The following is a 22916-nucleotide window of genomic DNA, read 5'->3' on the forward strand; positions in this document are numbered from 1 at the left end:
TTCCATAGAATAAAGCTTGGAGCCAGTGGCTTTATTGAAATAATCCAAACAGAAAATGGCAAAGCAGGGGTAAGGAATGGGCAGGGGATGAGGCTCTTCCCAGGTAAAGCTGCTGGGGATGCCTCTGGAATTCCAGCTGGAGCATTTCCCTTGGATTCACTCCCCCCTAAGGACAAAATCCAGGTTTTTGTGGCAGCTCCCAGCAAGGCCAGGCTGAGGTTTTACACCCCAGGGCTGCACTGGAGGCTGGAAAAGTTGTTCCCACTCAGGGAAGGTGGGAATGCTGAGGAGGATGTTCCCAGAGCCAAGTTTCCCCTGACAAAACCAGGTTTTTGTTGGGAAAAACTTCCAGAGAGGACACATGAAGAGAGCAAAGAACAACGAGGAGTTTTCTCTGGGTTGGGGTTCTTTCCCCAAAATCCTACAAATAATGAGATGTGGATGAACCCCTTGGGGAAAACAGGGAGAGGAAAAGATGCCTGGCACTTGGGAGCAGAATTCCAGCAGCAAAGGGAAGGTTCTGCAGGTTCTCGAGGTGACTCAGACTCCCAGGAAATCTCCCAAATCCCTGCATCACCCTGGAATGTCTGGCTAATTAGAGCGTCTCTGAGAGGCACATCCCATGCTGAGGGGTTATTTTGGGATCTCCAAATGAGCTCTGGCAAGCTCCAGGGCTAAAATCGGGGCTGGAAGAAGGAGGGAGGGAGCTGTCTACTCCAAGGAATGTTTGCACAACACTCCCAAGCACATCCAGTTATTTTGATAGATTCGCGTTTCCAATCCTGCCATAACATCCGAGGCTTTCCCATCAACATCCCACAAAAAAAAAAAAAAAAAAAAAAAAAAAAAAGAGCAAGGCACGAGCTGGGTTATTCCAAAGGCAGGATCACAAGACCCATTTGGGAATTTGGGAATAAACTGCATCCTAAGAGATGATCTCTAGCCAATCTTTTTCCACTTGATCTAAAAGCTGGGCCTATTAGGAGAGAAATGGGAAAGACTGGTGCATTGCCATAGAAATTGATGTCCCAATTCTGCTGGAGATGAAGATGGATTTGATAGCCAGGCCACAAATCCAGGCCTGTTATCATTTCCCTCCTGGCAGGATGTAATTGTCAAGTGCAGGAATTCAGGGTGAACTCCCTGCTGCAGCATTCCCACAAATTGGCTCTTCCCTGTTCCTGATGCTCCTGAGGTAAGAGGGGCTCATTTGGGAGCTTTGTAATTCCCCATCAAATTAGATTTGTCCTTTTATGCTCAGCTCAGCTTTGGGCTTTTCCTGTATTTCAAGGGTGGGATCTGGACAAAATTCCTTTGTAATTTTTATTTATGGGGCTCAGATTTCCAGGGCTCTCAGGGGAAGCGTTTTGCTGTTCCCAAAGGAATCCCATGGATGGGGGAATTGTGTCCTTGCTGATATGATTACCCCCCAGCTGCTCAGCAAAGTAATTTTTTAGGGAAGCGTCTCCTCTGTTCCATCCCAGGCCAGCCTGGAGCAATTTGGGATGGGGGAAGGAATCCCTGCCCATGGGAATGGGGCGAAATTTGAGGCTGCCCCTGACCCCAAATCATCCTGGGGTTCTGGGATGCATCCCAGGATCACTGAGGGAGATTCCCTGGCAGGATTCCATAAGAACAAATCCCAGCAGCCACATCCCATTGCAGAGGCCACGGGTGAGAAGTGGAAAGGGTGGAAGTGGCGAGGTTTAAAGATCTGCAGCCTGGATTTCTACTGGATTGTGGAATTTCTGAGCCATTTCCAGAGCCTGGAAATTCCTGAGCCACTCCCAGAGATTGGGAATTCCAGAACCATTCCCAGAGATTGGGAATTCCTGAACCATCCCCGGAGCCTGCTCTGCACCTGGAGCATGGGCTAAAAAACCCCAGAGTTTGGGAATCACAGAACCCTTAAGGCTTCTCTGTGATTCCATGAAATCCCTGCTCACAAATTCCACCTTCATGGATTTTATCCCAAAAATCTCTTAAAATCCCATAAAACTTTGACTCAGGAGCCTCCTCCATCTCCATGCCATGCCATCTGCCAGAGCAGCAGGTGGTTTTTTTTTTTTTTTTTTTTTTTTTTTTTTCCGGGTTTTTTTTTTTTTTTGGGGGGGTGGGGGTGTGTGTGTGTGTGTGTGTGTAGATCCAAGGAAAAAATCTGGAATTTAGCAGCTCAGATGGTGCCACCCCCACACTGGGAACTCAACAAGGGGTTTGTAAAAAATCCCCAAAACTCACCCAGCTGGTGCTGCCTCTGCTCCTCCTCCTCCTCCTTCTCACCCTGTTGAGTCACAGCCCCAAATTCCTGCAAATGAAAGGGAAAAAACCAAAAAATCATGAAGATCCTCAATGGAAGCAGAGATACCAAAAAATCTTTTTTAAAAATAAAAAATGTAAAGGAAGAAGAAAGAAAAAGATTCCTGCATGCAATTACACATGAAGGAAAAACATGCAACTTCAGCTGAGCTATGGACATTTCACCAAAACAGGGGGGGGTAAAAATTGATACTTTCAAACAACTGACCAGAATTTGGGTTTGGTTTTGGGGTTTGGGTTTGTTTTTTTTGGCAGTAGCAGGACTAGCTTGGATTCACATTCATTTTACAATTTCCTTTACAAAATCCAGGATATTTAAAGATCCCTTTTGGCCCACATTCCATCCCCAGTGCATCTGCCAAGGGCACATTATTAAAAAAAAAAAAAAAAAAGTTATTGCTAATTTATGCCAGAGCCATGTGGGTTGGTTTTAAATTCTTATATTTAAAACATCTTATTTTAATTTTTTTCTTTTTTTTTCTTTTTTTTTTTCCCCTTTTACATTAAATTAACATCTGAAGGGTCAGCTGGGTATCAAAAGTTTTACGTCACAGGTTTATGGAAAAGAGAAATGTGCTATATTAAAATCAGACATTTAGGTTTTACCTTTTGGGCTTTGCGATGCCTGTTAGCTTTACACATCCTGATTTGCTCCTGATTTCATCCTGATAATTTTCCTTTAAAAGGGGGGGCATAGGCTGAGCTTTTCATCACATTATGCCCTGAAAGCTGACTCCAAACCGGTGTTGAAAATTCAGTTATTTGCACTTTAAATAACAATCTACAAATACAACTTTTTTTTGTGTAGTTTTGTTTTTATTTTTTAAATATTCCCCTCAGTTCATGTGCTGCAGATTTTTGTTTATTGTTGTTGTTTTTTTCCCCTAAAATTCTATTTTTCACCCCCGAGCAGTTTTAATCCTCTCCCCCCTAAAAATTCCAAATTCATCTGCTGGATGGGAAATATCAAACCATGAAAAACATTTATTTCTGAAATAAAAATATATTAAATATCTCTACATCCACACCCTCTCAGAAAAGATTTAAGGAGCAGCTGCAGCACTGTCCACCAACAAAAAAATTCATTTTTAAAGTGTTTTTTTCCAACGAAAAGCTGCTTGGAAGCATCATCTTAACCAAGGAGGGGGTTACAGAAAGCAACTTGCTTGGAATTTTCAGCATTCCTACTTAATCCAGCCTCTGGGATATTCTCTGAGGCTACCTGAAATCTGAATCATCAAGCAAATAAACCATCACATGCTTTCCAAATTCAGATTTCTGGCTGAAAACTGCTTTCAGCAACTTCCAGGGGGTGAAAAACCAATTTTTTTGTTGCTGTTTTTTTTTTTTAAATAAATTTAAACTCAAAAAAAATTTTGTTTTGTCACGAGAATTGCCAAAAAAACCCGCATTTTTTTTAAAATGCCTCCAAGGTTTTAAAATAAATAAATAATTATAATAAAAAGATAAATTAAAGTTTAGCATGAATTTAAAGTTGTTTGGAAAAAAACCAAAAACCTCCAAAAAACAAATGACAATTCATCACATTTACTTTGATTAAAAAATGACTAAACTTTATTGACAGATTGAGACAAGACATTTTTTGACACTTTTTTTGAGCTACCTAGTTAGGCAGACTTTACACAAAATGTAGCATTTTTCTTTTCCAGAACAGAGTGGGAGGACAGTGTAACAAAATCCAATTAGGACTTTTATGTACAAAGTGAAATTTTTAGGATTTTTTGTCTTTTTTTTTTTTTTTTTTTTTTTTTTGGTTTGTTTTGTTTTTGTTTAGTTGTTTTTTGTTTTTTTTTTTACAGCTGCAGTGTCCCTTTTTATGTCAAGCTCGTGCTGAGATACACTTGAACAAGTGGCTGGGACTGCTTAAAACTGAGATTTTTTTGGGGCAAGTTTGAAATTTTTATCATATTTTCTGCCCCAAAATGCTACAAAAATGAGAGCTTTACAGACCTAGCCATAGAATATTCTTTCTATCAAACACTGGGCAATTAGAGCCATATTCTGGGGGTTTTTTCCCCTTAAAAAGTGATCATTTAGAACCAAACTAAAACTCCTTTCCACTGGAAAAATATTCCCAAGCATATCTCAACACTGCACAGGGGGCTAGATTTCAAAATCCACATAAGAAAAGTCAATTTTTTTATCAACCTAATTTTTTTCCTTTTAAGTCAATTCTCTTTAGGAAATGCTATTTAATTTGTTTGGAGGAGGATTCTTTAGTTTAAAATTTAAAACTTCAAGATTCACCAAGATTCTTCCTTTTAAAGGTTTGGCATCTGAAGTTTTTTTGGTTTTTTGAGGTTTTTTTTTTGTTTTTTTTTTTTTTGGTTCTTTAAAATGGTGGCAGCCACTACTGTTACATTATGATTTTAATTCTTAAAAATATAACCCTGAATTTTGAAATGTAGCCTACTTTGGGATTCTGCAACTACAACCTTTATGGGTTCCTTTAAAACAAACTTTAAAAGTTTTAACAAAACCTTAATTTCAGAACTAAGCAAAGCATGTCACTTTGGAAGCTAACATTTTTAAATTTTTAAGGGGTTTTTTTTGTGTTTTCTTTTCCTTAAAAAAAGTACAGCTTTTTTTTTTACCTAAAATGACAAAAGAAAGAAAAGCCACCTACACATTGAAAGAAAAAAACAAACAAACAAACAAAACAAAACAAACAAAAAAAAAACCAAACAAAAAACCCCCTACAACAACAAAAAAACCAAACAAAAAACCCCCACCCGAAATCACCCCCCCCCCCAAAAAAAAAAAAAAAAAAAAAAAAAAAAGTTTTATCCCTCTAAAAATCTATTTAAATTCATCTCCAGAAAGTCACTACATACAGAAGCCAAAAAATGCAAAGGGGTGAGGATGGAGTGGGAGAAAAAAAAAAGGGCCAGAAGAAAAACAGGGAGACAATTACTTGTCTGCTGTGGGTAAAGCAACAGGAATCCTGGGAGATACAAGAACCAGTAACAACTGTTTGTTTGCTCCTAAACTGGGATTTTTTTGTGTTTTTTGTGGCTTTTTTCCCCTGATGTTTTATGTTTTAGTAGCGTCCATAGGGGTGTTCTCTGTAGCCCCCCTTGACTGGCCTGGCTGGGGGGGCCTTCAGGGAGGGCCGGGTTCCATTCCAGTCATCTTGGCCTGTGGGGGGAAAAGGAGGATAAAGTCAGGGATGGAGGGAGGGACAGTCTGAGAAATGGGCTGGGAAACGTGGTGGGAGTGCTCAAAATCCAGCTGGTGATGCAGCAAAAGTGATCCACCAAAACAGATCCTGGTTTGCCAAAATCCAGCCTGTGATCCACCAAAATAGCTCCTGATTCCCCAAATCCAGTTTGTGATCCACCAAAACTGCACCCGATCCCCCCAAATCTAGCTTGTGATCCAGAAAAACAGCTCCTGATCTAAAATCCAGCTTGTGATCCACCAAAATAGCTCCTGATCCTCCAAAATCCAGCTTGGTATCCACCAAAATTGCTCCTGGTTCCCCAAAATCCAGCTTGCGATCCAGCAAAACTGCTCCACCAAAAGATCTCCCTCAGAACAGCTTGTGGTCCCCCAAAAGAGCTCCACGAAAATCCAACTCATGATCCTCTAAAACATCTCCCTCAAAATACTTTGTAATCCCCCAAAACAGCTCCACCAAAAGAGCTCGTGGTCCCCCAAAATCCAGTTTGTGATCCCCCAAAACAGCTCCACTAGAACACCTTACGATCCACCAAAAGTGATCTCCCAAAACAGCTCCTGGTCCCCCAAAACCAGTGATCCACCACAACCCTTGATCCCCCAAAACTGTTTGTTATCCACAAAAAGTGATCCCCCAAAAACAGCTTCCCCAAAACAGCTCATGAGCCCCAAAAACAGCTCCACCAAAAGAGCTCATGATCCACCCAAAGTTATCCACCAAAACAGGTCATGTTTTCCCCCAAAATTCAGCATGTGCTCCTCCAAAACAACTCTCCCAAAATGAGCTCATGATCCCCCAAGATGAGCCCAATTCACACCTCAATGCTCTTGGATTTGGATTCAAACCTGGAGCAGGGAATGCCTTGATGCTCCTGGATTTGGGATTAAATCTGGAGCAGGGTGAGCAGGAGACAACAACTCTGCTTCCTTAATTCTGCCAGGATATGAATTCCCAACTTCCAGGGAACTCCAGCTGGTCAGGAATGTCACTACTGCACTCACTCAGCTGGGAAAGGGGCTGGTTCCACTCACATGGAATTTTAAGCAGCTGAAAGGAGAGCTTTGGGAATTTGGGATGTTACGTGGTCTGGAAAATTCCTTGGGGTCTCCTCCCACTTTCCCTGTGTGAGGAGCAGGAAAGGCCTTGGCTGTGTCTAAGCCCTGCCCAGCAACAAGAAAACTCCTCAGGATCATCAGCACAAATCCAGAGTCAATCCCAGAGGAAATGGGGAGGAAAATGAACTCTGGCCCAGCCCAGGCTGGTCTAGGGACAGAGGACAAGGATTCCTTCTTATTGCCAAATCCAGATGCCATTCCAAGCCTGGATATGGAACTGGCTTCAAAAACAACTGTAGCAACAGCTGAGGGGAGCAGGAGGCAAGGAGGGACCTCTGGAATGTCTTCCCAAGGAAGCAGGGAATTAATTCCTTGTTTTACTTTGCTTTTCCTGGTGAACTTTATCCCAAACCATTCACTCCTCACTTTTACACTTCCAATTCTCTCCCCATCCCATCATTGGGGAGGGAGGGAGGCTTGGTGGCCCTTTGGGGTTAAATCACAAAATTTTGGCTCAGCCCAGCCTACATTCTATGTAGAGTTCTATGTAATTCAGATTAGTTAAGCTTTGCCTACTGAGTCTGCATAAAGCCGAGGAGAGGCCTCTTCATGACATTTCCATCCATTTTTTGAGCAGATCTACAGCCCAGAGTCAGGATCAGGGGGTTTTCAGGATAAAGGAAGCAGATGGAACCATATAAAATCCAGCCTATGAAAAGCAGACTGCAGCACAAGTGCTGTGGGTGGAAATCCAGACCTCCCAAAATATTCTAAAGTTACAAAGAAATGAAGACATTTCCAGAGTTAAAAAATTGATTTTTTTTTTTTTTAAGCATCACCTTTGAGGCAATCAAGATTGAGAGGAATCTAAACCCACAGAGAGGTGGGCAAATAAAATAAAAACACCACAAAAACCACTCAGGGCTATCTTGGAAAACCAGAAAATTGACCACAAGGCAATTCCCAACCCCCTTCCCTCTCCCAGAATTCCCAAACATACCATAAGCTTCATAGGTTTCCTGTGCCTCCCCGTGTCCATAATCATAATATTCTGTATCCCTGGAAAAGCAATGAGGTGGTTACACACAGGGAAATCCCAACCCCACCCTGCCACAACTTTCCAAAAATCAGGAAAACAAGATGCTCAGTGTCACTCCCTGGATTCCAGCAGAATTCTACAGCTCAAGGATGTTTCCATTGGCTTCAAATGGGATTAAAAAAGGGGAAAAAGGGGAAAGAAAAAGAGCCAGGCAGCATTTATTTGGGAGCAGGGAATCTAACTCACCCTTGGCCCTGGCTGTAGTAGCCCTCGTACCCCTCGTAGCTCTGGTCTGCGTACGTGTCATCGTAGCCCTGACAAGGATGGGGACAAAAAAGTGTCACAAAAGGACCAAAAATGAGTAAATTCAACCCACAGAGCTTTCAGAGGAGCCTGGAAATCCTGGCCTGCCACAGGGAAAGGATCAGGCACAACACAGAGGTAGCAGAGAGAGTCCTGTGGTGCCCTACAGGGATCAATCATGCTGATATTTGAAATCATTCCACCACCAGGGATAAATCCATGGGACAGGAAAGCTGGAATTGTTAGCAGGGAAAAGGGATTTTTTTTTTTCCCAAGAGGGTGCTGGGTACTGGACAGACTCCCCAGAGCCCTCAGGGATGCACTGGATGGGATTTTTGGGTGCCAGGAGCTGGGCTGGATAATCCCAAGGGATCCCTCCCAGCTCAGGATATTCCATGATTCTGTGTCATCCAAACCACACATTTACAACCCCCAAACTCTGAATTTTTTCAGTGCAAAAAACCCCATTTTGCTGAGAGGAGAAATCATTCCAATGCTCCTTGGTGATCCCACTGATCCTTGGTGATCCCAGGACCATCCCAATGATCCCTGGTGATCCCAGTGATCCTCGGTGATCCCAGCACCATCCCACTCATCCCCAGTGATGCCACTGCTCCTTGTTGATCCCACTACTCCCTGGTGATCCCAGCACCATCCCAGTGCTCCTTGGTGATCTCACTGATCCCAGCACCATCCCAATGCTCCCTGGTGATCCCACTACTCCCTGGTGATCCCAGCACCACCCCACTGATCCCTCTCCCACCCCAACCTCCCCTCAGCCCCCCCCGACCCATCCAAACACCCGTTTGCCTGGAAACCACAAACCCCATTAATCATTAATCAGCGTTAATTAACCATTCCTTACATATTCCTCGTAGCTCTCTGGCACAGGGGGAGGGGGCAGGGGTATCCTCTGGATGCCAGCAGCCCGTGCCCGGGGGGCAGCAGTGCCCCTCACAGCTGGGGGAGGTGGGACCCCCCGCGCCAGCGTGGCCCCCCGGGCCATGGCCCCACGCACTGGTGCTCCCCGCACCAGGGCACCCCGAGGGGGGGGAGGAGGAGGAGGACCAACCCCGCGGCCCCTGAAAAGGAGAGAGAAAAAGGTTTGTCAGCTGTTTGGAGAGCCCCAGGATTGAGGATTTTGGGTTTTGTAGAGAAACAGCTGGTGCCCATGGGTGCGGTTCTGAGCATGTCACGAGTCTCAGTGCCTCCCAAAGCCCCAGCTCATCTTTTATCCCCTTTATTTCCATTTGTAGCCTCTTAATTTCCGTTTTTATCTTGATTTTATCAGGGTATTTCTGTTCTTAAGTGCAAATAATTCCCGATTGGGGCACAGTGGAGGTGAGGGAGGGACAGTACCCAGCTGAGGGGACAAAGGGCGCCGTGTCACCTCCTCCTGCCACCCTCCTGACGCCTCAAGTTTTACCTTTGATGTATTTCAGATTAAGTGCTGCCCAGGGGTGCAGTTCTGAGCTCACAGTCAGTGTCACTCAGCTCTGCACACAGCAGGGATACAAAATAAATCCTTTTCCTGCTGCACACCAAGGACAACAGGGACAAGTTTTCAGGCCCAAAAGCACAAACAAGGGTGGCTGAAGGGAGAAAACAAGAAGGATGGGACTTCCTAACCTGGAGCCGTAATTGGACAATTAAACCCCAATATGCAAATGGACCAAAACTTATAAAAAAGTGTGAGACCTCGTGACCATTTGCCCATTTTGAGTTCATTTTTGGTCCACCTTGGGTGTAGCCCTGGCCAGGCTCTTGTCCTGCCCAAGCTGTACCTTAAAGGCCTTTTAATAAATATCTACTTTATTCTCCAGCTCTGTCCAGTCTCTGTTCCAGCTCTGCCTTCCCAAGGCACCACAACTATGGATTAAACCCACCCCAAACCACCCCAAAGTTTGGATTCCATTCCAAACATTGTGCTCGGAATGGGCTGGAAAACCTCGGCTCAACCCCAAGGTCAGGCCCAGGAGATGATGAGGAAGAAGAAACAGTTTAAGCAGGGAATTTGGGATTTTGAGAATACCTGGGAACAGGTGGAGGCGGAGGTGGGGCTGCCCCCCGGCCCCGCCCAGGGACCCCTCGGCCTCGGTTGGGCTCCGGGACCCCATTGAGATAAGAGAGCTCCAGGAACTGCTCCTGGCAGATATCATCCATCATATCCTGGGGAAAAAAAGGGTATCAATGAGGAGAAATGGAGGATAAAGTAAGGGTAAAAATAAAGGTAAATAAGGATATAAATAAGGGAAAATACAGGATAATATAAGGGTAAAAATAAAGACAAATAAGGATATATAAAGGGTAAAATAAAGATAAATAAGGATAAATAAAGGATCACCATTACTCCCTGGTGATCCCAGAACCATCCCAGTGCCCCCTGGAGATCTTAGTGGTGACCTCCCACCAGATGTGTGAACTTTCCCATTTCCCCCCCCCCCCCCCCCCCAAATTTAACAATTGATTTTAATTTTAAAAACACGATCCTCCAAGTTCTGCCACTTTTGGAGGAAAAATTCCAGTACAATCCTGTCACACACTGGCAGAAAATACCAGGGCTTTGGCCATGAAGGCATAAAAAAGGGTGACCAGGAAAACACATCCCCAAGCAGGTGACAAGTGGCACCTGTAGAAAAACCTGCTCTGCAAAAACAGGTTGGGGTTTTTTTTCCACATTTAAAGCTGTAAAAATATTGATTTAACTCAGGAAAAAACTCACAATATTGAACTACTGATCTGCCTGGGTAGCCACCCTCCTCATCCTCATGCTCTCCAACACCTCTGGATTTAATTCCTGACCTGACAATGAGGTTTTCCAACTGGATTTTTCCAGTCATTCCCACTAAAATTGGCACTTGAAGCTGGACACAGCACCCACAGCTTGTCCTGAAAGAGGAATCCCTGCTCCAAGGATTTTGTCTGTGAATTTTTTTTTTTTTTTTTTTTTAGTCACGATTAGAATAAAAAAGCACCTTCCTGAAGGATTTCCCAAAGCTGCTATGCACATTGACCACTCCGGCTCTCCTCATCTCTGCAGGAGGACGAAATCCCACCCATCCCAAGGCAGATCCATCCCTCAGGTGTGGGAAATAGAAAAAGCAGAAAAGCTTTTACAAAGCGGTGGAAAAAGATACCAGATTAAGGAGACAGAACAATAACGTTTGTGTTTTTGTGCTGTGTAGAGTAGGCTTTAGCAAGCACAAAAAATTACGTTAAGCAAGATAATAAAGAAGTTTAATAATAAGGCTTTGTCCTTTGTTTATAGAAGAGTATAAAAAGTTCCTGAATAGCAAAAAATATGAAACAAGCACCCATTGTTAGATATAAAGTATACATGCAATTTTAATGATTATGCAGATGTCTGTAAACTCTTAACAATTTGCTGTTGGTTAGAAAACTTTTAAAAGACCTTGTAACACAGAGAATTTCAGCTGCTGTCAGCAAGACGTGAGCTGTTGCCATCTTTCAATTGTCTCACCCTGTTAAAATATTTCAATTGTCTCACCCTGTTAAAATATTTCAATTGCCTCACCCTGTAAACATCACATTTTGTACCAAATTTAACTCTCCAGGAAAAGATCAATCTTTGGTCAAGGATGTTTCTCCCTACCACTCTACATACAAAACTCATATTAATTGGTGTCATCATATTTCTGTAATTCAACCTGCATTTAATGATTTCTCTATTAGCACATGGATATGAGTGTGGAAATTTTGAATTCTCTTATTAGCACGTGGATATGGAAATTTTGGAAGGGATGTGTGGTATGAATTTATCTGATCATTCAGAATCCATCCATAAGAGCACACAACGACTTAAGGAACGTGTATCAAAAAATTAGAATTGTAATAATTGTGCTGATAATGATGCATTTAACAAATGATTAATAAAAAAGCAATTAAAGGAGCCTTGGAGGCTCAAAGAGAAGGGGGAGATGTTGTTATTAGGTGCTGTTATAAGACTGATGTCAAGGGATGTCTGCAGGCACTCCCGCCCCATTATCTGTAAATATTTAATACACAAAACTCAGAAATAATTTTAAAAAAAGGATCAGGACACTCACAGGGACCAGGAATTTCTTGACCTCCTCCATGGCGTGGGCCATGAGGGCATAGGCCTCGCAGGGGGGCCCAAACACCTCGATGAAAACGTGCAGGTCCATGTTGAGATGGGCATATTTGGGATCCCCTCCTTTGCGGAGCTCTTCCTCCTGGGGAAAAAAAAGAACACAGCAGAAGAAGCTAAAATCTGTTTAAGATGCAAAAAACTCTCTTGTTTTGCCTCTTTTTTAAGCTTTAACAGGGTGTGTAAGTGCATTTTGGGCAATTTTTCTTTAAAAGGAAAAACTCTCCACCTTTTTGCTGTTGACTCCTCAAGCTTTTTTTTTTTTTTTTTTTTTTTTTTTTTTTTTTTTTTTTTTGAGGGGTCTAGGAGTTTCTAAGGGAAAAAAATCCTCACTTTTTCATTGCTGCCTCTTCAGCTGGTTTATTTCTTGCCAAATCGATGTCTTTTAATTGGTGCCAGCAAAATTTTAACCTCAGAACATTTAAATACTTTCTTCCACACCACTTCATGGAGACCAATGCCTCCAACAGCTCCTCTGCCTCTACTCTAAGGTATCTTTAATATATTTCTGTTTTTCAAGCTGTTTTGCACTTATATAAGAAGTTACAAACAATCTGAAAGTATAAAACCTTTTTTGTGCTGCTCAAGTAAAATCAGAATTAAAGTTACAGCTCCGTTGATTCTTAACTCAGCTTCAAAATAAGCAGGAAGAAATAAAACCCGTTTCTTTTCATTATTTTCGTATTTTTTTTTTGCTGTTAAAAAAAACCCCTCCTGGTACTTTGTGATTCAGCAAAGACTATCAGGAACACACTGCTCTATTATCTCCACCGAACCAGGAGAATTTAAGAATTGCAGAGGGAGCAGCTAGAAAAAGGATTTTTACCTTTTTATGGAGGGGGAAAATATCCCTTCAGTGAACGGCTCTTCAGGAGATTAATCCTTATTTTATCAACTTTGTAGCTCATCTTTTACTGAAGCTTTCTTTAGTTGAATTTTTAATAAAATGCTTGGAGAGCCATTAATTCTCACACCATAAAGAAAATTTTGTTTTCTCTTACCTTGGCTTTATCTCTCATTGAACCTTTCCCCAGCACAGAGATTTTAGCACCAGTTTCTTCCTGAAGTCTCTTAATAGTGTTGCCTTGGGGTCCCAAAATCTTCCCAACAAAGTTGAACTGGAAATGAAGAAAAAAACAACAACAAAAAATCAGCTCCAGAGCTCAAAAACATCAACAAAAAATTTCTGTTCTATTGGTTGACAAAAAAAACCCAACAAACTCTCCATTTTCTCCTCACCTCACTAAAAAAATGCACAGAAAATTTAAGTTTCAAGAGGAAAATGTAGGTTTCGAAGCTTTCTTTTCATGAAAAAAAAAAAAAAAAAAAAAAAAAAAAAGCCCCAGCAGAAAAATCAAGCTAAATTAAGTGTTTCAATTCCAACATCTACCCTGCAGCAGCTTTCCGGCAAATCTTTAAGAAGTTAAATGTAAAAACACAAAGCTCCACATATGGAATTGTCTGTTCCAGCAAATCCAAGATCCCAGCTATGCACCACCATTAATCCCAAGAGATTCTAGAAATTCAATATATTAAAAATAAAAACCCTGCAAACTTGCAAAGAAAAAAAAAAAAAAAAAACCAAAAACCAACCAACCAAACAAAAAACCAAAAAAAAACCCCACACCTCCTTACTTTTCAAAAAGAAATCTCTTGAATTTTGCTTTAAAAAGAAGATTTAACTCCTGCTGACACTTTGCCAGGCACGAAATCCCACAGAAAATCAGCAAATCCCAAAGACTTGGTCATTTTTTCCTGGCCCTCACCTTGGGGTACTGTTTGACAGGGATCAGAACTCGTTCTTTCAGTTTCATATTCTTGTGGGAAAATAAATCCAGGTAGTTCTCTTCCTCATCCTTCTTTGTTGTCTCACCCTTCTGAATTTTTTCAATTTCTAAACAAGATAAAAATAGGGCTGCTTTATATTTTCCTTCAACAAACATCAGGTCAGATGGAATCATGACAAGGACACAACCCTACAAACACCAAAAGGAAATTCTTGTGCCTTCCTCTGACAGCCCCTAAATCTGCAAAGAAACCAGCCCAAGCTACATTAAAAAAAAAAAAAAAAATCAATATTTTTGCTAAATTGTGACAGAAATGACCAAGTTTTTTATCATCCAACTCAAATTTATTTGAAATTTGCCCTTTAATCAGTGGTGGCAACACCTCCAGGCATGACAAGGTTCAGTTAAGTTGAAAATGTTCCCAATAAACACCAGTGTGGTCTGGGTTAGGAAATTCTCCCCGCCTCACCTCATGAAATAAATTCAGATTTATCCTAGAGATCATTCCTAAGTGGGTTTTTAAACCCTCGGTGTGCAGCCATAAAAGCGAGTCCCAGAAATTCTTCATTCAGCACCGAGATTACGAATATTTAGCCTCTCAAAATTAAGATTTTTTTTCTTTTTTTTTAATTGCTTGTGGCAAATTAAAAATGAGTTTTAAAACTCCACTGAGGCAGCCTGGATGCAGGGAAGGAACGCTGCAGCCTGAGAAGAGCTGGGACAGTCCCAATAACCTGGAATGAGGTCATTAAGGGAAGTTAATTAGGGCTTGGTACACAAACACCTCTTGGAAATTCAGTTTTCACTAAGAAATGGCAGGAGATGACCTACATGGAGATGGAAAATCCTCTCCCAGGCATTTCTGAATTACGAATGCACTTTCCTGGTGCAGGAATAACCCCCAGCATTTTCCAGAAGAACAGAGCACACAGCTGCCTGAATTTCCTTTTCCAGAGGTAATGAAACCACAATTTTTATTTCACAAGGCTGACAACCCCATGACAAATTCCCTCAAATTTTGGAGTCAATCCACTGTTAACAACCCCAAATCACTGCTGATCCTTTGGTCCAACAGAAAAAAAACAAGACAAACTGATCACATCATTAATATCCATCCCAAATCCTGATTTCAGGACTTATCAAGAGAAGACCCTGGTGAAAAATAAAATTGTGCCATTTCACCAGCAAACCCAAGGCTTGTTAATTTAATTTCTGAGCCTCTTCCAAGGGAAAGAGACACTTGCCAAGATTATCCACAGCACTGGGAATGAGCTGGGGGAGCAAAGTGCAGCCTGCTTAGTCATGAACAGGATTTCCAGCATGGTGCGACTGCAATATTTTGTATTTCCTGGGATTTTTGGCCACGTCAAACCACCTGCTTGAGCCTGAAAACGCTCCTGTTCCCAGCCCCATGTGCCTCACAGATGGGCTTGATGATCCTGGAGGTCTCTTCCAACCTTAAAAATGTTGGATATTTGGGGTATTATCCATTAGGGAATATCTTTGGATCATCCAAGCAGGAATAAGGGATCATTAGCACCCTCCTGAACAAGCCCTTGGGTGAGAAACATTTCTGACCAAAAAAACCAAAACTAACCTCAAAGAAAAATCATCAAAAAATCTCTATTTTAATTATATTTTTGTTATGGGCCCAGTGATATAAACTGGGTTTTAGTTGGAAATCAGTGATTTTCCTGGGGCCTCGTTGCCAGTTGGGCTCAAACCATGACACCGTATTGTGTTAAAAAATTTGAATTTTGTATTTTTACTCCCAGCAGCCCCTTGGCTCCCTCACAAAAGTGTTACCATGATGTCTTACATTTCAAAATGGAAAGAAATCTCTTTAAAAAGGAATTATTTTTTTGAAGATACAAAGCAAAAGTAAAAACCCCTTAAATTCATGCACTGCCCAATTTATAAAATAAGACAAAGGAGCTGCCTTGATTCATTTTATGGATTTTTTTTTATTATTTTAGCTCCATGAACAGAGCAAAAAATTAAGATTTGGAAACGAAAGTTTGCACTGGTTGCCTGTTTAAGGATAACTTAAAACCATTAAATAATTTGTTTTTCTAAAACCCTTTCTGAAAATGCATCCTGCACATAAACAAGAAGTGTTTTTTACACACACATGCAGAATAAAAACATCCTCAAACTTCCTTGATAAAATTAAACTAAACAGGAATTAATTAATGGTAAATTGAAAAATTAAAATGAAACTAAACACAGGAATTTTCTGCCTCCTGAAAACACCACAGGACTGGGTGAAAAACTCTGCAAACCAGTGAATCCCAAAAAAAAAAAAAAAAAAAAACACCCCAGAAAATCCATTTCTGCCTCCTCCCAAAGTCGCAGAAACATCTGGGAATTGGGCTGGGAGGGCCACAAGGAATTAAGAAATTGATCAAAAACAAAGCAGCAGCAGCTCCACGCCTTGAAATGAAACATAAAATATAAGAGAGAAAAAGCAGCAGAAGAATTCCAAGCTTTGGAAATTCAGGGCACCTCCAGATCCAAGAGAGAGTCTAGAAATAGGTGAGGAAGGATAAAATCACAGCAGTGGTGACCTGAATGTGGCACCACCAGCAGCTGTTGGATAACCCAGATACCTGGAGGGATCCAGGCCCATTCCAGAGGGTTTTTTAAGAGGTTACCTGGATGCCACAGGGAATGTCAGCAGGCTGGAGGCACAAGTGGCTTTTCCAGGGTTTCCTGAGGGGCAGGGATGGGCTCAGCAGGGCTCCTATGGGGCAGGTAAAGGGGGTTGGTAATGCTGCTGCTGCTCCTGAGCTAAGCTCCAGCTCTTCCTTAAAAATCCAAATCAAAAAATCAACATCCAAGCTGTGCTCTGGGAGCACATTTGTTTGTAAGATTTGTAAGACTGAAAATATTACCTGAAAAGTAAAATACTGACGCCTAAAAAGCACCAAACCCTGAAGAATTTGGGGGTGGCACCTCTGAGGAAAGCAAAACCTCCATCCTCGCCTGCTTCCTGGTTTGATTTCTCAGGAAAGGGAAGCAGTTCCTGGCTGGATTCCAAGAATTTGGCAATCCTAATCCCACTATTTCCCTCCCCCCTGAGATTCCAGTCTGGGATTCCTGGGCAGACAGCTCTGCTTTTTGGGGCTTTGCTAGGAAGGGAGGGAGGGCACTGCCAGGAGAAGGGGCACGGGGAGGGAAAGGTGAGATTTGGAATTTGGCACAGGTGGGAGAAACTCCTGGGATGGTAGAAGGAATGGGAATGGCCACGGCATTGGGAATGGGAATGGCCAGAGGGGTGTGAATGGCCACAGCACTGGGAATGGGAATGGCCATGGCCCTGGAATGGGAATGGCCACGGCAGTGCCAGCAGTTGGGAATGTCGCTGTGGTTGAACAAAGGAGAAATTTAAAAGGGCAACAGTGAAATGGTTTCAGAATAATCCAGCCTGAGACAGGTGGGGACATTTTAAGGGGGCAGTTTGGGGGCAGGATATCCACTTGGAAAGACAAGAATTGAGGGAGTCTCCATGTCAGGAGAGCCCGGACCCCACATGAAACGAGCTTCAGGGTGAAACTTCTCATCCTCAGTGACCTCAGCCCTCCCTAATCCCTCTTCTTGGGTCCAGGAGCCACCACCCACCCCTGTGACATTCCCTTTCCCATTCCCAGGAACGCACAGCCTCAATCTGGCCAGAATCCACAGGGGGATTCTGTGTGGGAGTCCCCCAGCATCTCCAGCTGCTCCCAGCTTTGCTCCAGCTCCAACTGCTCCTTCCTGCTCTCATTCCCACCCCACATGGAATCACACAGCTCACACATCCTTGGGAAGCTCAGCTCTTTTCCCTTGGAGCTTCTCCATGAAATAAAACCAGCTAAAATTCCCCAAAAACCCGAAACCCCAGACTTGGCTAACACACAGGTGGGATAACTCCCATTTTCCCAAAGCAGGGAAGCAGAGAGTCCTTCACACCACCAGCAGCTCCCCCTGCTCTTTCCACAGCATAAATCCAAAGGGGAAAAAAAGATTTTCTTCTTCATATGGAAAAGGAAGGTCACATTGACCCAAATCCCAGGAGGAAAACATGGATTGTATTAGAAAATGCACAAAATCCCAGTTTTCAGTTTCTCTTCAGGAGACTAGAACCCTCAGTGTAGCCACTTCCACACCAGAGTCCACAGAACCAGTAAGAATCTCATCACTGCCAGGCCCTTGCTCTCCAAAAAAGCCAACTCCCTCTAAAAATACAGAACCACCACAGTATTTTAGACAATTTTAAGATGTTGTTTTGAAAGAAATGAATGCAGAATTCCTGCAGGGCTCCCTCTCCGAGGCAGGCAGGCTGAGCAACTTCCACAGAGACTGGAATAGGAATTTTGCTGACACTCAGGATCGTTTCTGTGTCTGGAAATCATATTGCTGGAGTTGTGCTGGCTCTGTGCATCACAGCTTTGGCCCAGACTAAAATTCCAAGGAATCCAGAGCACTTTGGGGATCATTCAGGCAAAAAAATTAACCTAAACCTGCTTTCCTGCTCAACTCACCCTGAACTGGGACTGTGTATGCTCCCAAAAAAACCCCAAAAAAACAAATCAAAACAAAAAAACAAACAAAAAAACCCCCCCCAAAAAAACTATTTTCAAAATACCCACAGCTGGAGCTGCTTCAATTTTAAATCTCCCAAAGCTGCAATCAGCAATTTTTAAATTAATAACAAACCCCCTCCTAAATCCTTGTTACACCCCCCAAGTGAAGGAGGCTTTGCAAGACGCTGCTTTGTGTGGGAATTTGCAAGCTCCTTGGATTTCCGTTGGCTGGAAGGCATCGCAACCCAGCTGGCTGAAGAATTTTATTAATCAAACCCATTAAACTGACAGAAAATCGGATTATAAACCTCATTTATTTAGATGAAGATGCCAGTGGGTGATGCCGTGACGATCTCTCCTCGGTGTTTGCACAATGGAATTGACAACAATTCCCAAGAATTATTATTCCCTGCATAAAACAAGCTCGTAAAACCTTGAAAACTCTGCATTTTTAAGACAAAATAAATAATTTTTAAAAAGGAGGATACTAAGCACTGGGGACACAAAATCTGAACAGATCCTCGCTCTGGGGACGGAGAGCAGAAAGTGGTTGGGAATATTTGAACTCATTCCCATTTGCAATTCCCAAGAATTATTCTTCCCTGCATAAAACCTTGAAAACTCTGCATTTTTAAGCCTCGACAAAATAAATAATATTAAAAAAAGGATTACACTAAGCATTGAAGAGACGAAATCTGAACAGATCCTCGCTCTAGGGACGGAGAGCTTCTGCTCTGGGAATATTTGAACTCATTCCCATTTTTTTTGAGCTGACTCCAGCGCCTGGGAGCAGCGGAGTGGGCTGGATGGAGGCCTCGAAGGCGGTTCGACAGCTGCAGAGGGAGATCCAGGGAAATCTGAGCTGCCAGGCGATTGGACAGCGGCGCTCGGGGAAGGAGAAAGGCTCGGCTGGGCACAGAACAAAGACTGCCATTTCCAGCCTTCCTTTCCCCGGGCTCCGCACAAGCACCAGCCCAGCCCTGGCATGGATTTGCTGCGGAGGAAAAAAATCCCACGAATGGCTCGCCGGGATTTAAGCATCGCTAGGTGGGAACCCTTCCCTGGTTTTTAAGGTTTCTTTTTAGCTCCTCTGTCCCCAAAGGATGAAAGAGCTGCCTTGATTTCAGCTCCTTTTCTTCTTAACAGCTGTTTTTAGGGATTTTCATGGGAATCACATTACCAACAGCCTGATATTTCGGCTGTTCCCGAGCAGCGTTTACTCCAAGACTTCTCAGTGAAGGAGAAGAGCTGTCCCCAAGCCACGGGGGGAGCGTGGCCAGGACAGGTCACCCGAATGGTCCAAAGGGACATTCCATCCCCCAGACTATCATTCCCACCCTAGAAACTGGAAGGAGCTCGGGGATGGGGTGGGCATCGCTCACGGGGAGGTGAAGAACTGGGCATCGCTTCTATTCCCTCTCAACATCGCAATTATCATTATTATCAGCGTATTTACTATCACCATCACATTTTGTTTCAATTATTAAGCGATTATCTCAACCCGCAAGGGGTTTGATTCGTTTGATTCTGGCTGAGGCCACACCACAAGGGCTAACACAATATAATATAATCACCAATAAAACACGCACAAAACTTGTGGCTGTACAGATTAAGCTGCTATTACGCAGGGAAATAGCTCGTTTTAACCTCCTCTCGCACCGGAGCCAGAACGGCCACCGGGAACCGCTGCCCTCTCCCTTCTCCCGGCGCTGCCCCGCCCGGCGATCCCGGTACCTGCGGTGAGGAGCTGCATGGCGTGCGTGAAGGACGGGTCCAGGCTGTCCTTCTCGGCCATCAGCTCGGGCAAATACTTGTTCTCAGGCTCCATCTTGCCGCCAGCCATCGGGCCCGAACCACCGGAGCCCCCCGCCCCTGAGGCCCCGCCGGCCACGGCTCCACCGGGCGGCGGCTGTGCTCCGCTGGCGGCCCCGCGGGACCCTCCGCCGCGGGGAGGGCGGCGCGGCGGCGGAGCGCGACCTCCGGGACCTTGCCCACGCGACAGGCGACTGGCGGGGTCGTCGCGGCGTTGCATGAGGCGGTGGCGGGGAGGGGACGGCGGGCCGGGGACAGCGGCGGGAGCGCAGCCGCCACACCGCCCGCGCAGCGCCGGGGCCGGAAGTGCCGCGCCGGAAGCTCCGCCCCCTCCGTGTGTGTGTGTGTGTGTGTGTGTGTGTGTGTGTGTGTGTGTATGTGTGTGTATGTGTGTGTGTGTGTGTGTGTGTGTGTGTGTGTGTGTGTGTGTGTGTGTGTGGTGTGTGTGTGGTGACCCCCTCGCGGGACCATCCCCCGCGGCCCCCCCGCGCATGCGCACGGTGCTGCCGGACCCCTCGGGAAGAATGGCGGGGTGCTGGTGGCGTGAGGGGAGCTGTAGAAGCGAGGAGATGATGGAGTCAGGGAATGGTGGAGATGGGGAGAGAACAACTCATCCTCTCCGTCCGCACAGCGCTGCCATTGTAATGCCTAAGTTGCATCACGTCTAAACGCGGTGATTTCAACACCTCCCCATGCAGCCCCGACCAATGTCTGCCCGCCCAGATGGCGAAAGACTTTGAGTATCTACTTGTGAATCTCCTGTTTCAGCTTGAGGCCGTTTCCTCTCAGTAAGCTCACTCTTCACACAGTAGAAGAGACTGTATCCTGGCAGGTGGTTGTGCGGAGCTAAGGCTCTTCTTGAGACTAAACCCAGCTCCTCATAAGACATGTTATTTGACCTTTCACGAACCTTTGAACGGCCCAGAACTGAACGCAGTACTGCAGACGCGACCTCATCCATGCGGAGTAAATAGAATCATAAAATTGTAAGAGAACCGATAATGGCAGCGCAGGCGGGATTCAAACCCACGAGCAAAAGGGAACCGCCGACTGCAGGGTTCGAACTGGCGGCTGTGCCCGGACTGCGCCCCGGCCGTGCCGCGCATGCGCGCTCCGGGTTCCCGCCAGGCGGCGGCGCTGAGGCGCGGGAAGGGGTTCAGTGGGCACTGGGACCAGGATCAGGTTCGGGACCGGGACCAGGCCATGGAGACCGAGACTTTTGCCTACCCGGGTCACAGCGCTGCCCTGAGGTACGGGGGTAGTGCCGCTGTAAGGGCTCAGCGTGCCCCTCCCCGGCCTCCACAGTCCAGCAGGGCCTTGGCAGTGCCCTTGTGGGAGCTGAGCTTTCCCCTCCCTGCCCTTATGTTCTTGTGGAGCAGAGCTCGCTCTGAGGACAAGCCCTCGGTGTCCCTGTCTTGGCCCCCTGAAGGACGAGCAGGTGTGCTCGTGTCAGGTAGTATCACACAGTGCTGAAGAAGACAAGAGCCCTAAGGTCTGTGATTCTCAAGAGTTTACGTGACTCCAGTTATGACTTTGCAGAGTCATTAAAACCCAGCAAGTGGCACTGAGCAGCTTCTCTGTGTATTTTGAGGGACAAAGGTTTGCTGGTTCCTTTTATTCTTGCTGGGGATCCACCCTCAGTTTTGCCCCTTTGTGGATAATTCTTCAGTTTCTTTGCCGATGGGTTTGGGCAAGGACTTGGATTTTGTGGCCCTTATGGGTCCCTTCCAACTTGAGGTGTTCCATTATTCTATAAATACAACCCCCCCTCCCCCCTTTTTTTTTTTTTTTTGCAGGGGTTTCTGTTATTGTGTGTGGAGGCAGCACTTCACTGGCACAAACACATTCCAGGCAATGAAGCCGCTTAAATTAGTATAAAACATGGCCCTCTATTAATAAATTCGACAATCGGAAATGGGAAGACAACATCTTTTATAAATTGGGGAAATCACACACCTCCTCCAGCCTGTCCAGGAAACAAGGGATTCTTATTTATCCACCTCTCCCTGAGCTGTGAGTTGTTGGGGACACTGCGCTGGCTGCACGTGGCACTTGGTGGCCCCAGCTGGCACTGGTGGCTCTGAGTGGGTTCTGACACAACCTCAGCAGGATTGTGACGGGAACGGCCTCCCTTTTCCAAGTGGGATTGGGAAGCAAGTGTTACACAAGCACTGTTACATCTGGCCACGTCGCAGGGGCTGCCACCTTGGGTCGCCTGAGGCCGCACAGCTGTGGGGTGTCCGGCCGGGCAGGATCCTGCTCCCAACCGCGCTCTGAGGCACGGAATGTCGCGCTCCAGCCGGCAGCGGGGAAGCGGATCCACGGCTAATTAATTTACTGACGTTTCACCGTGTGCTGGCGCTCCCGGGGGACACGGTGCTTCCAAGGGGGTCAGAGCTGGACGCACCCTGCGTGTTCTTGACCCAGGTCCCGGTTTCCCGATCTCGGTTCCCAGATCCCGGTCCCGATCCCCGTCCCGGTTCTCTGATCCCGGTCCCGATCCCAGGGAAGCGGAAGCCGTGGGAACCCCCGGGAGGAGCGAACCACCGACCGCAGTGGGGAGGAGCGGGCTGTACCACTGCGCTGGCGGGGTGGGGGGTGGGGGGGGAATTGCTGGCGTGGAGGGCTCCGTGTGCACGTGCAGCCAGAGGGCCTGTCCAAGTGCGCGGGGGCTGCGGGGGAGCCCAGGATGTACCAAGGATGACTAG

At 45.0% G+C, this 22916-nt stretch overlaps 1 protein-coding gene across 3 annotated transcripts; it reads right to left on the reverse strand.

Annotated features, from left to right (window-relative positions):
- Positions 1–20428, reverse strand: KHDRBS1 (KH RNA binding domain containing, signal transduction associated 1; the record flags this gene model as incomplete). Of its 3 annotated transcripts, XR_014591872.1 has the most annotated exons (11): positions 1–166; positions 2239–2305; positions 5424–5475; positions 7574–7632; positions 7859–7926; positions 8781–8997; positions 9948–10084; positions 11983–12129; positions 13046–13162; positions 13811–13938; positions 20131–20428. XR_014591872.1 is itself a non-coding variant. In XM_083879465.1 (10 exons), 10 exons carry the CDS (start codon positions 20426–20428, stop codon positions 2290–2292), a joined length of 1239 nt encoding a protein of 412 aa, XP_083735591.1. In that variant the 3' UTR covers positions 2122–2289. The 3 variants fall into 3 exon arrangements, 2 of the variants coding, with proteins under 2 accessions (XP_083735591.1, XP_083735590.1); XM_083879465.1 differs by lacking the exon at positions 1–166 and having other exon boundaries at positions 2122–2305; XM_083879464.1 differs by lacking the exons at positions 1–166; positions 2239–2305 and having other exon boundaries at positions 4544–5475.
- Between the last annotated feature and the right edge of the window lie 2488 nt (positions 20429–22916).

This window comes from Zosterops lateralis (assembly GCF_965231275.1).
Source record: "Zosterops lateralis genome assembly, chromosome: 28".
Lineage (NCBI taxonomy): Eukaryota > Metazoa > Chordata > Aves > Passeriformes > Zosteropidae > Zosterops > Zosterops lateralis.